Below are 14,103 nucleotides of genomic sequence, written 5' to 3' on the forward strand. Positions count from 1 at the left end.
AGACCCTCCTCAGCGGGAGGGAGTTCAAACTTGCATCTTCACTTCCCAGAAGAGTGCCTTAACCACCAGGGTAAGCTATGGACACTCTCTACCTCCTTGTTGAAGTTGCCCTACTGTGTAGAAAGGAATACAAGAGTCACGATCTGGAGGAAGGAGAGAGGGAGACAGAGGTTAATAGATAAGGCACTCAGCTATGAATGGGGAAATATGGTACCTTCTCTCAGTTTAAGCAGTTATTGGATAAAGTACATATGTCTGGGAGTAGGAACCAGCCTTCTTCTGATTGAGTACCCTAACCTAGTCTATAGAACCTTACTTTCTCTTTTTGACTTTAAATAGCTTTATAGCCTGATCACCTTGACTCTTCTAAGGTGAGGAATAAATTGAACCTCTCTGACATGCATGTGGCTGGTCTGCAGGCCAGAATTAGCTCCACTGGTTGGTCCAGCGCCTGAAGGTGTCCAGGCTTAAAGGAAGCCCAGAAACTGTTGGGGAAGACACATGTGGGAGCACCAGCAGCAGAGCTGGTGCTCTGCCCATGGCTGGAAGGGACCTGGTGTGTCTGTGCAGGGCCAGCACACCCAAAGAAGCAGCATGTGCCCATCGTGCTAATGGAGCATCTAGGGAGGAGCTGGACACATTCCATATAGCCGGCAGGAAGCTGGATGCTCTCCCTGGTGTTAAGCTTCCCAGAAAAAGCCTGAAAGCCTGGATTGCCTAGGAGGCACCGTGGACTGGACCAGGTGCCAGCTTGAAAGCTGCAACTGGTGGGTCAAGTGGCCCAGACTCAACACTTGTCTCTGGCACCTGCAGTGCCCATGCCAGAGTATGCAAGTCAGCTGGGGCTGGGAGAGCGTGGCCCTGTGGGCACTGCCAGAGCCTGCTGAGAGGATAACCCAGCATGGGTTCCTCCTAGCACTGCACATCCCAATTGAGTGTCTGCAGACCCAGAGCACCCTGGCGGGGGATTGGCGGAACTGTAAGCGTTGTGCAATCGCCAAGGGACATGTCTTACAGCATTACAGTACCTGGCCAGGTGGAATCTGGATCAGAAAGTATGCCCAGAAGGGGTGTTTCTAACTTAAGAGTCTGTGAGAGAAGGGTGTGACTGGCACAGAGTCACCCACATGTTGAAGGAAAGCACTTGGCGTGGGGGCATCGTTATCCTGCCTACCACACTGTCCAAGTTCTTTTAGTTGAATTGTCATTCTGTTGTAATTTTCATAAGCATACAGGGACACAGCCAAACCCCTTTCAGCCATCATTGTCAACAGGCCTCAGCGCAGGAGGAGAGGGCCCTGCTGGCAGATCCGAGCACCATCCAGGCAAATCCTAAACACCCAAGTGGAAAGGGGTGGGGTATAGTGGAGGAGAATCCGCACAGAAGATGTGCCAGCAGAGTCATCCTGGATCCTATGGGAACCAGTGAACACCACCTATGGAAGTAAAACCCAGTATAACAACAAGTCATGGCAGACAAATAGACCCAGGTGTGATAGGGCCCAGAAGATGGGGCATGCCCATCAGCTGGTATAGTGGCTGTGAGCCTATCACGATTCAAAATGAGGGCATTTTATAATTAACATTAAACCAGATTTCCAGAACTTCAGCATTCACAGGTATATATATGGTGGTATAATCAAGGAAATAAAGTGTACAAGAGATTAGGAACATACACATTCAGAGGAGCTCACATTTTTTTCATGGATGCCTCTGGTATTTTTCTTATTAAGTTTGACCTATGACTAAGCCAGAGCTCCAGCACATTTTAACTCTAAAAGTTTGCTTAGCCATGCTGAAACCATTTAAATGCTCCAACTTCAATAACAATTGCATGTTAGATTTAGCTTTTTCTTGGCAAGATGAGTTATGACTTGAGAAGTTTTCAACCACCCCAAGTTGCTACTATTGTGTTTTATAAAAACCAATGAATCTTTTTCATGTAGTGTTTCCATAGGAGCTCTCTGTCTGAATTAGTGTTATGAAACAAAGCAGCCTCTGTTAAATGCCTGAAAGTCATATACAGCATACTTGACTATGGCATTGCCTACTGATTCAGTAGCCATGATGATAAAAATTCCACATAGATATGAATAGTGCAGTATCTTATTAAACCAAACAATGTCAACACTAATTCACATCAGGAACACAGCTGTGAATATTAGTTGTTTTTTTATCAAAGCAACTGGGCAAAAGATTCCAAACCGTAGCCAAAAAAAAGCAAAGAAAAAAAAAGCTTAACTACTGCGGTTCACAGCACTTTGTATTTAAACCACTGACCTTGTAATGTGATCCTGCAGACTGTTTGTAAATGAATCTTTTGAATCTTTCAGACCTTATGAGTGACATGTGAACTTTGACCTCATAAGCAAAAAGGACATAGTTAGCTTCAGTTGAGTCACTTGTGTCCCAAATACATGATCAGTTTACATAATGCTTTCTTTTAGGAACATGTTTTCCATAAAATGTATTTTTCTGCAGTGACTTCTGTAGTTAAAGCAATATTGGGGTATTTGTTTTCCAATTCTGTGGAAAAGGATGAACATGGAATGTTCCAATTGGTGCTCTCTCTCACTTTTTGAGAGGCCCTGTTCAAAATAAAATAGGTGGACTTTCTAGCCATCTGTCATTAGCCTGTAGCATTAGAATTGCTGTTTTTTTGGAGGAGGTGCAGGGCGGGAACAAGGACAGGGAGGTGTATTTTACAGCTGCATAGATGTCATAGGCCTAAGACTATCACAACTTCAAGGTACACAGACCAGAGCCTTATTCTGTCTTTTAGCTGCATGAGCACAGTTGGGTCCCTGGTCACATGGTATGATAATAGACATTGTTAGAATCACAACAATTTGAATTACTTTACTTTTCCAGCTGCCTGGTATGCTTAATGTAGCAGGACATTGGGACATGCCTGCTCCTTTAAGAGAACAAGCAGCCTGAGAGATTGTTTGCAGGTGGCAGAGGGCAGCTGATGGGAAGCTCACCTCACCAGAAGAAGGCTCAGGCTGGAGTTATATAAGCCTGGAGCCTGTACCGGTCGGGTAGTCTTTCCCCAACCATCATGCAGGCAGGAGCTCCTGGCTGTAAGGCAGCAGTGTCCCTGAAGGATCCTGGTTTATAATGAATGTCTCTGCAGACTGGGGAATGAAGGCAAGTGCCCTGGGTTGAGAAAGGAAGTGGGCTGTTACAGGCAAGTGGCCTTGGTTTTGTTAGTCCCAGAGGGTTGAGGTGCCCTCTAGAGGGGCTGAAAGCCCAAGAGTGCCAAATACATAGTCTAGGGAATAGCTCTGGGTAGAAAGATATGCCCGTAAGGAGATAAAGAAAGTTTGCCTTCTTAAAGGGGCAGAGAGAGGCGCAGTGAGACAGGAGCCAGAGGCCTAGGCCTAGAGGGTCACAGCAACATAGGTGCCACAGGTCTGGCACCAGAGGAGTGCAGCCATAGTAGCTCAAGGGCCTGACAGATAGAGGCCAGCAACCTGGAAATTGAAGGAGATGGGACCAAGGACCTGGTGCCAGAGGAACACAACCATAGCAGGTCAGGAGCCTGGCAGACAGAGGCCAAGGGCCTGGAGACCAAAGGCAGTAGATGGATGCTAGTGCCTCAAAACCAGGCCCGATGCTGTGGGCCTAGGGTAAAAAGGTGAAGGCCAAGGAGGCTGAAGCCCCAACAGGAGAGAACAACATTATGATAACATCTGTGAGGCTTGGGGCATGGCGTAGGGAAGGAAAAGATCCATGCAATTTGCCCCTAAGGCTACAGGTGCCCTACAGGGATCTAGTCAAGTTGGGAAGGAACTAGATTTCTAGGGTTGGAAGGGACCTATTAGATCAGGCTTGTCCAACATATGGTCTGTGGGCCGCCATGTGGCCCTCCAAGCTGTTTTCTGAGACCCGAGGTGCTGCAATGGGAAATGAAGTAAACACTGTACTTTCGTTTGGGGGGGGTGATGTGATACCACTTCCTGTGAGGTCTTTGAATATGGCTCGCTGGCCCACTGGATGATAAAAAGTTCATGATCCAGCCCCACATTCAAAAAGGTTGGACACCCCTGTATTAGATCATCGAGTCCGACCCCCTGCTCTGGGCAGGAAAGAGCACTGGGGTCAAGTAACCCCAGCCAGGTGCTTGTCTAATCTCCTTTTGAACACCTTCAAGGTAGGGGAAAGCACCACCTCCCTTGGAAGCCCATTCCATATTTTGGCAACCCTCACCATAAAGAATTTCTTCCTGATGTCCAATCTAAATCTAATCTGCTTCAGTTTACGGCCGTTGTTTCTAGTAACCCCGAGGGGTGCCGTGGTAAACAGAGTATCTCCTATTCCCTGTTGACCCCATCAATGAGCTTGTAGACAGCCACAAGATCACCTCTCAGCCTTCTCTTGTGGAGGCTGAAGAGATACATGTCCCTCAATCTGTCTTCATGGGATCTTACCTGGAAGCCCTCAACCATATGAGTAGCCTTCCTCCGAACCCTTTCCAGGTTATCCACATCCCTTTTGAAGTGTGGCGTGCCCAAAACTGGATGCATTACTCCAGCTACAGCCTCACCAATGCTGCATAGAGGGGAAGTATCACCTCCCTAGATCTGCTCATGATGCACCTACTAATGCAGGAAAGAGTGCGATTAGCCTTATTTATTACCTCATCGCATTGGCGACTCGTTCATTTTTGCGTTGACTATGACTCCAAGATCCTTTTCCACTGCTGTGCTACTTAGAACGGTACTTCCCAGTCTATATGTGTATTGGTGATTCTTTCTCTCCAGGTGCAGCACTTTGCACTTATCTTTGCTAAATTGTATCCTATTCTGATCCGCTGACTTCCCCGGTCTATCTAAATCCTCCTGAATTTGCTCCCTACCCTCTAGTGTGTTTACTATACCCCATAGTTTGGTGTTGTCTGCGAATTTGGACAGAGTGCTTTCTACACCCTCATCCAAATCACTGATAAAGATATTGAACAGTACTGGTTCAAGGACAGAGCCTGGGAGGACACCATTGCCCACATCTCTCCAGGTAGAAACCGACCCATCCGCTACTATTTTCTGGGTGCGTCCCATAAGCCAGTTTTCCATTCACCTGAATGTGAAAAAATCCATGTCATAGCTACTTGGTTTACTTGTAAGAATTGGGTGCGGCACTGTGTCGAAAACCTTTTTAAAATCCAAGTAAATAACATCTACCTCTACTCCTGCATCCAAGCACTTTGTGACCTGGTCATAAAAAGAGACCAGGTTAGTCAGGCAGGATGTGCCTGCTATAAACCCATGCTGGTTGCCCCTTAACATTGTATTACCCACTGATCCCCCACAAATGTGGTCCTTTATGATTTTTTCTAAGGTCTTGCCAAGAATAGCGGTGAGGCTAACTGGCCTATAATTACCCGGGTCCTCCTTCCTCCCTTTCTTGAAATAGGGACCACTTTGGCCCTTTTCCAGTCTTCTGGGACCTGTCCTGAGTGCCACAAGTGCTCAAACAGTTGTACCAGTGGTTTTGCTGACACTGGCCAATTCCTTTAGTACCCTTGGGTGAAGATCATCGGGGCCTACTGACTTAAATACTTCCAACCCCTCCAAGTGTGCTTTCACTAGGTCAGCGCTAACTGCTGGTGGATTGGTATTTCTCTCAAGCCAGACTAAAGTCTCATTGGGAGGTGTATTTGTATCCATGTCCAGAAACACCGATGCAAAGACATTGTTTAAAAGCTCAGCTGTATCCATCCTACCAATCTGTAGCAGTCCTATGTTACTCTGCACCGCCTTCTTGCTCCCTATGTACTTAAAGAAGGACTTTTTGTTACCCTTAATCTTTGTTGCCAGCCTGAGTTCTGTTTTCTGCTTTGGCCTTCCTCACTGCTTCCCTGCAAGTGTGAGCCAAGCAGGTATACTCCTTGGTGGCTGCCCCTGCTTCCACAACCTGTAAGCCTCTCTCTTCCCCTATAGGCTCTCCTGGATTTCCCTGCTCAGCCAAGAGAGTTTCTTGGCTCTTTTGCCTCCCTTTATTTGTACTGAGATGGTACCCCTCTGTGCCTGCAGGATCAGTCCCTTGAACTACCACCCTTCCTGGACTCCCAACTCACTATGTTATTACCCCTCAGTCCCACTCTAACTAATCTCCTGAGATTGTTGAAGTTGGTCTTTCGGAAGTCTGGCACTTCTGCCCTATCAGTTATTTTTCCCACATTTCGCTGGATAGTGAATCCTATCGACAGGCAGTCACTATCTCCTAGGTTACCTTGGACTTGCAGATCCCCCACCAAACCCTTCCCTGTGGTCAGCAGCAAGTCGAGTAAGGCATTTCCCCTAGTGGGATTGCATACCTCCTGTGTTAGGTGCCAGTCCTGTATGTAGGTTAGGAACCTATGTAAATGGGCAGACCTGGGTGACTGCTCCTCCTAGCAGATGTCCAGGTTATTAAGGTCACCCGTGACAACCAGGTCCTTTGAGCATACTGCCTTTTAGAGCTGTCTCGAGAATTCTAGGTCTAACTCTTCCTCCTGCTCTGGAACGACCTGGCCAAGGTCTGGAACGGGCTCCCAAGGGAGGTGGTGCTCTCCCCTACCCTGGGGGTTTTCAAGAGGAGGTTAGATGAGTATCTAGCTGGGGTCATCTAGACCCAGCACTCTTTCCTGCTTATGTAGGGGGTCGGACTCGATCTATTGAGGTTCCTTCCGACCCTAACATCTATGAATCTATGAATCTGGTGTGGGGGTCTACTACAGACCCCCACTACCAAGTCCCTTTCACTCCTACCCCCTTGTAGTCTGACCCATAGGACTTCGATCTGCCCTTCTTCTGTCCCCATTTATTACGGAAGGTGTATAATGTTCCTTAATGTATACAGCAATGCTGCCCCCCCCCTGCATATTTTCCCAATCTATCCTGCCTGTATTGCCTGTAGCCCTCAATGCTCACTGCCCAATTGTGGGTAGGGTCTCACCAGGTTTAAGTTAGCCCAACCAGGTTGAAATCTTTGTCTGCAAGTAGGAGTGCAAGTTCCTTCTGCTTATTTCCCATACTCCTAGCATTAGTATGGAGACATCTAAGCCCCCCATTAGGTGCCCTTAGTACTCCCCTATCCTAATGCTTAGTGGACCCCTTACTACATACCTGGTCTATTCCAGCATGTGGTTCGTGGCTTGTCCTTCCTAGGTTCACCCTGTCTCTGACATCCCCATTCCTTGCTGAAGCTAGATTAAAGCTCTACAGGTCTGCCAACCTGTAAGAGAACAGACTCTTACCTTTTGGAGAGAGATGTAAACTGTCATGTCCCAGCAAGGCCCTATCCTGGAAGTATGGATCATCAACTATTTGGATTGAAGCTCACTCTGAGGCCTGTTGGTAGCCTCCCTTAATCACTCTTGAATAGTAAGATCAAGGCACAGTGGGTGAGTAAGCTAGAGGGAGACGCCATAGAGTTTGAATCAGACAGGAGCCGCAGTTCCATTAGGAGGTGTCACAGCCACCCCAGTGGGTTTGTGACCTGTTACATTTAGCAATGGAAAGAACAACAGTAAGAGATCTAAAATTAGTTTTATTTCTGAGGTCCAGAGGATTTAAAAAGCTAAGCTCTGTGGCATGAAAGAACAGTGAAGATTCTTTATGGAAGAAAACTGAGGGATTTTGACAGGAATTTGGCCACCTTGCCCAGTGGTATAAAACTTACACTGTTTCTAGTTTGGCAAGATCATGAAATACTGTATTTAGTCATATTGTTGATAATATAGGAAAGCTATCATTGGTGCAGGATCAGTTTTATTAGTACTTCTCATCTTTGCTGTAAAATATAGGCAAAAGCCAAGTAAGTATGAAGGGGTATAGGTTGTAGCTATGTTGTTATATACTGGACATGAACGACACGTGTCTCTTAAGGCTGAGGGGGCACGGTGACCACCTGCAGGCTGTGGTGTTGGTGGTGGGGGCGTGGTGGTGGCGAGTGGGGACTACCTGCAGGCAGCTGTAGAGACATTGGTGGTGTGGGCAGGCCAAGTGGAAACTGCCCACAGGCAGCCTCAGCGGAGTCAGTGGTGAGGGGGGGTAGCAGGTGGTGAGTGGGGGCTGTCCACAGCCCTGCTGGCAGTGGGGGAGAGGGGGCAGCGACCGTCCACAGAAACCAGCGGTGGCTTTGGCGGTGGCCAATCTCAGGCGGGGCACACAGGGCCCTGTGCCGCCCCCTCCCACCCCCCCACACGCACGCATTGCCTGTGATAGCGGATATAGACAGACAAGGTTCTTTGGGTAAATCCGATATCTTTTATTAGACCAACTCAAAACAGTTGGAAACAGTCTTCTTTGCAAGCTTTTGGGTACAAATTCCCTTCATCAGGCTGAGGAAGCATCTAATAAAAGATATTGGATTTACCCAAAGAACCTTGTCTAAGTAAGTATGAACATACCTGAAGAGAAATATTAAGTGCTTTCAGGATGTCTCGACTGTGTTGATGAGAGATCAAAATCCACTTTTTTTAAATGTACCCCACTGAAGCTTTACTATTTTGTGACTGGAAGAGAGAACTAATTATGCTATCTTTGAGCTTTTTGTGAATAACTTTAAGGTATATTCAGATTGTTTGCTGAATTATTAATGTTGCTATTGGTTTATCTTAGGCTTTGCTTCACTTTTCTTTCAGTATATGATAGGAATACTGGTAATGTGCATTCCTGATCTGCTAGGCTAATTCATGCCCTTGCACTTAGTTTCTTTGCTCGGAAACTGGAACTAGTTCAAACAGGTTTGAAAGCCTAAGAAAATGTTTTCCCTGAGGAAGTACCTCGTTCATCACATTCTTCCTTAAAGCTTTTCTTGTTTGTTTTGTATGGAAGCAGAAGAGCCCAGTGTAGGTACCTCTTTCTAAAGATTCTGCTTTCATTTTGGAAGCAAGAGAATAGTCAGAAATCTTTTCTTTTTCCAAGTATATTTTCTATAGCTCCATTAAAATGTATGCACACACTGCTGAGCACAGCTGCAACTTAAAGTTCTTCACAGTAGCTTACTACCAGCCTCACCCTTGCCCTGGAGCAACCAACCTCACTGAATTTGTCAGGGAATTCAAATTCCATGCTTGTTCAGTCCTTAAATTGATCTGTCCAGAAAACCAGTTATGCTAAGGCTACCCTTCCATTTTATCTGTACACCAGCACAAAGGTTTTCTTCAAAAACTGACAATTTTACAGCTTTTTGTGAAGTGCCTCTTCAGCTGGAGCCTAGTGGTTGCAAATGGAAGGGATAATGATCAGTAATTGAAATGGTTTCTCTGTTTTGGCTTTATTTATTTTATTTTTGTCTGTGAAGCCCTTTCTGTTAATTAGGCTGAGATCTAGTGATACAAAGATCTCAGTTCCGATAAAATGCATACTTAATTATCAACTCTTCAGTTGTATCATGTGTCTTACAGTATTTGGTTTGTTTTAACACTACCTCCTGAAGTCTATTGATTACATGGGAATCTTAGCTTCTGTTAAAGCATAAACAAACAAGTTTATAACAAGTATAAACACATGGTCTGTATGTACCTTAAAGACTCAAGATCAGAAGACAGGTTAAAAGATCCTGAAATGTAATAATTAATAAATAAAAACTGATTAAATAATTTAATAGATACCCTCATTTTAGAGCAAGAATACCTGCCTGAATTTTGAATATGTGACACCTGAATTTTATTGCTTTTTGTAAGATGAATCACAAATACAAAACAACAAAGACAGTGGGACTGAAAACTGAAGACTCAAAGGGCCATGGCAGATTTACATGTTAATCACAATTGAACACAATTAACATGTTTATCACACCATAAATTGTAACGTTCCAGATGTGCAGCTAACTTATGGTTTCATAGAAAGCAAACCAGCCTCCAAGATATTCCATACAGAGTATAGAACAGTAGAAGCCAACCTTTTTGGCAAGCATGTCACAAACTCCCTTCAACCTCCCCAAGTGCCATTCTAATCCTCTCCCCCTGTCAAGTCTGCTGCTTCCTGCCCTGTGCTCCTGCCCAGTCTGCTGCTGCTCTTTTTACTTCTTGCTCTGTGTAGAACATCTTTATGGCTGGCTTGTTGGCAGCTACTTGTCAGCATTAGGCTGGGACAGCCCTGATCTAGAACTGGGTGGTGCTATCCTGGTCCAGAACTTTCATAGATTTCATAGACATTAGGGCTGGAAGGGACCTCAAAGATCATGAAGTCCAGCCCCCTGCCCCAGGGGCAGGAAGTCAGCTAGGGCATAGGACCCCAGCAATATAAGCATCCAAGTGTTTCTTGAATAAGTCCAGGGTTGGTCCCTGCACCACTTCTGGAGGAAGTCTATTCCAGGTCTTGGGGGCTCGGACAGTAAAGACATTTTTTCTTATGTCCAGCCTAAAACGGTCTTATAGGAGTTTATGACTGTTGGTCCTTGTTTTTCCTTGGGGGGGCTCTGGTGAACAGATGTTCTCCCAGATCCTGATGAACACTTCTTGTGTACTTATAGGCAGCCACCAGGCCCCCCTGAGACTGCGCTTTTCCAGACTGAAGAGTCCCATGGCTCTCAGCCTCTCTTCATAAGGCCTATTCTCTTGTCTGCTGATCATGCATGTGGCTCTCCTCTGGACTCTCTCAAGCTTCTTGACATCCTGCTTGAATTGTGGAGCCCAGAATTGGATGCAGTATTCCAGCTGCAGCCTCACCAAGGCCGAGTACAGCAGGAGGATGACATCCTGACATTTACTTGAGAAGCATCTATAGATGCAAGCAAGGGTTTTGTTTGCTTTACCAGCTGCAACATTGCATTGGTGTCTTATGTTCATCTTGTGATCAATCATGACCCCCCCCACATCTCTTTCAGCCATGGTGCTAGCAAGCTTAGCACTGCCAAGCCTATAAGTATGCTGCAGGTTTTTTCCCCCGAGGTGGAGTACCTTGCATTTATGATTATTAAATGTCATTATGTTTGTGTCCACCCTGGACCAGTGTGTTTGTAGCCTTGCCTTGCAGCGCACATGTGTTACTTTTAAGAGTCCTATGGTGCCAGGAGCCAGAGACGGGAGGAACTCTCTATGATCTCTGGTTCTTGTGCTTCAGGCTTTTAAACACTGCAGTGTATCCCAATTGGCCTACTTGCAGGTATTTAGACTTGGGGCTGTCCAATGTCCTATCCCAGTGCACAGCTGAGCCTTGCAAATGGGCTCACTGAAGTTAGATTCTTAGTGCCCAACGCTGCTGGACTGAGCATTGGGATCAGTCATGGGGCTGCCCTGGTGTCTAAGACACAATTGCCTGCTGCCCACAGGATGGGCTTGGGGTGGCCCCAAGACCTGGCTTGGCTCTGGCAGACATGAATTTGGGATCTGAGGAATTTTACGCCCCATCCCAAACATTGTGCACCCTGCCATCCATATATGGTGTAGCAGGATGTACAATGTTTAGGTCTGGGCATAAAATTCCTCAGATACCAATTACGTCTTTCTTTTAGCATCTACTAGGGGCCAAAGTTATTTCTATGGGGATCGTTTAAAGACTTTAATCAATTTGCCCTCTGATTTTTATCTCGCCCCTTAAGGTTTATGCTAAATGTATTGTCAGGTGGCTGTTTAGATCATTGTACTCAATGACTAGTCATCAATGGTTCAAGGTCTAGTTGGGAGGAGATATTAAGTGGGATTCCGTAGGGGTCTGGCCTTAGTACAGTATTGTTTAATATCTTCCTTAATATTGTGGATGATGGAATTGAGTGCATACTTGGCCAATGACATCTTTGTGGATGACATCTAGTTGGGTGAAGTTGCAGATACTCTGGAGGGTAGGGCTAGCATCCAGAATGACCTGAATAGCCTGGAGAAATGGTCTGTAATCAACCAGATGAATTTCAGCAAGGACACATGGAAAATTCTGCACTTGGGATATAATAATTGCATGCACGAATACAGATTGAGGAATGACTGGCTTGGCAGCTGTACTGTAGAAGAGGACATGGGGGTTAAAATGGATGATAAATTTAATGTGAGCAAACAGTATGCTCTTTTTGCAAAAAAGCCAGTAGTATACTGGGTTGCAGGGCTGTGTGAAGCTTTGGTTGCTGATTCGATTCGGAGGAGATCGACAGACAAATCTCTGAATCTGAACTGAATCAGGAGACCCTTTGATCTCTCTGAATCAAATCGGAACCTTCTGATTCAATAGCTGAATCTCTGAATCTGAATCAAATCAGGGGACCAATTAAAAGGTCCAAATCAATTTGAAGCTCTCCAAATCGATTTGGAAAAGATTCGGAAAGCTTTGGTGATTCAGGCAGTCCCTGCTAGCTGCAGCAGGGAGTTGGACCCGGATTCCGAGCTGGTAAGTGGTGGGGGGGAGGGGGGATGGGAGGAGTGGGAAGGGACCATGGGGACCCTGCCAGGCCCCACCCCCTGCCTGCTCCCGCAGCCCCCCCCGCCCCAGCTCCCAGTGCTTTAAAAAAAAGCCCCCACTCACCGGCTGCTGCCGGGTGGGGGAGCGATCCCTGCTGCCCCACACTGTGTGTGGGGCTCTGCCATGGGCCCCCTGACCCCCGCCCACTCAGTGGGGATCTTGTGGAGAGAGCGTGCTCGGCAGGACCTGACCTGACCCAGTCCAGCCCACTAGTGTGCCTTTGCAGAGAACCAGGAGGTGTGGCTCTGGTGCAAAGGTGCACGCTAGCTTTACAGGCTGGGCCAGGTTATGTCAGGACAGCTGTCCGTGTTTTCTGTGAGTTTCAGGTGGCAATGTGCCATGGCCTATTATAGGTACAGTGCCACAGCCATGCATCACCACCTGAGCCTCATAGAGAATGCATCTGACGTGACCTGGCCTGACCCGCCCAGCTAGCATGCACCTTTGTTTAGGAGGTGTGTGTCCTGGATCCATGCTTCCTGGTCCTGTGCAAAGGCGTGCTAGTGGGCCTGGCTGGGTCATGTCCTGCCACATGCTTTCTCCCTGCACAGACTGCGGGTCTAGCAGCACTGCTGCTGGCATGGCCTGGCTGGCTGCTAGCCCCAGGTGTGTGCAGTGTGGGGGGATGTGCACTTTTTGGGTGGGTTTGTGGAGGTGCTCGAGCAGGGGCCACCACATGCCTGTCCCCTCACCCACCGCCTGCAGTGCCGGGACAGTGACGGTGCTGCATGACACAGGCTTTCTTTTGAATGGACCTGGCCAGGCCTGCTAGCGCACGGCTTTCCTGGTCCTGTCCAAAGCCATGCACTAGTGGGCCAGGCCAGGCCAGGTCCATTCAGCATGTAGAGCCCACATCAGGCAGCGCTGTGCCACTGTAGGCTGTGCCTGCAGGTGGGTCAAGGCTACGCTGGCTGCTGCTGCCAGTGCCACGGGGGGGTGGGGAGGAGGGGCAGGCATGTGGCAGCCCCCGCTCGAGACCCTCCAAAACCCCCCCCACAGACCACACATCCCCCCCACACCCGCTGCCACTTCTCACACCCCCCATTCCCACCCACACCCATAACCCCCCCCCACCCCCATGTCCCTAACTTACCTGGGACAGTGCCTACACCGCAGCCTTGCCCTGCTCTTCTGCTTGCCCCAGCATGCTAAGGGTGCATGCCCCATGTGTTGGGGCAACAAAAGCACAATCGAGACACTCTGGCCAGAAACCAGAGTGCCTCAAAGTATGGTCCGGGACCATGCCCTGCCCCGCTTTTTCCCCCATGTTTATTTTTTTGATACCTGGATTTCCAGGTATCAAATTTTGAACTGCAGATATGTAGTGCGGGGAACATTTTTTGATTTGCAGCATGCGAGAGGCACGTGTGTGCTTGTCTGGATGTGCCCGCTGTGTTTTTATTTTCTTTAGCTGGGCAGACATATGTTAATTGTATCAGTGCACTATCACTCTTAGTCATTTTTGGGGATGTCCTAAAAACACAACTTATGCTACTAGTTTTGTTCAGACTTTTTTTTTGTTTCTTCACTACATCTAGGAATGTATGTGACCCATGAGTTTTCCTAGTATCTTCTTGGATTTTGTACAAGAAATTAAAAGTTGAGATAATGGGTAATATACTTTCCTCTTGCTACTTCATATTGTACTTCTAAGAAGATAAAGGGAAACATGAGCAAAAAAGAAAAGTGTATGGATGTTATGTAACAGGAAACAGCCACAACC

At 47.1% G+C, this 14,103-nt stretch overlaps 1 protein-coding gene across 12 annotated transcripts in view; it reads left to right on the forward strand.

Annotated features, from left to right (window-relative positions):
- FSIP1 (fibrous sheath interacting protein 1) overlaps positions 1 to 14,103 on the forward strand; it is a 255,856-nt gene that overhangs the window by 133,975 nt on the left and 107,778 nt on the right. Inside the window, exon 14 of one of the 12 annotated variants that reach the window (XM_059723004.1) lies at positions 10,465 to 11,351. The exons of the other annotated variants lie outside the window; for them this stretch is intronic. Coding sequence (XP_059578987.1) covers positions 10,465 to 10,485 — 21 coding nt within the window. The 3' untranslated portion in view covers positions 10,486 to 11,351. Of the gene's footprint in view, positions 1 to 10,464; positions 11,352 to 14,103 lie in introns of those variants that run through there. 12 annotated transcript variants of the gene reach the window in all.

The sequence above is a fragment of the Alligator mississippiensis genome, chromosome 2 (genome assembly GCF_030867095.1).
Source record: "Alligator mississippiensis isolate rAllMis1 chromosome 2, rAllMis1, whole genome shotgun sequence".
Taxonomy (NCBI): Eukaryota; Metazoa; Chordata; order Crocodylia; family Alligatoridae; genus Alligator; species Alligator mississippiensis.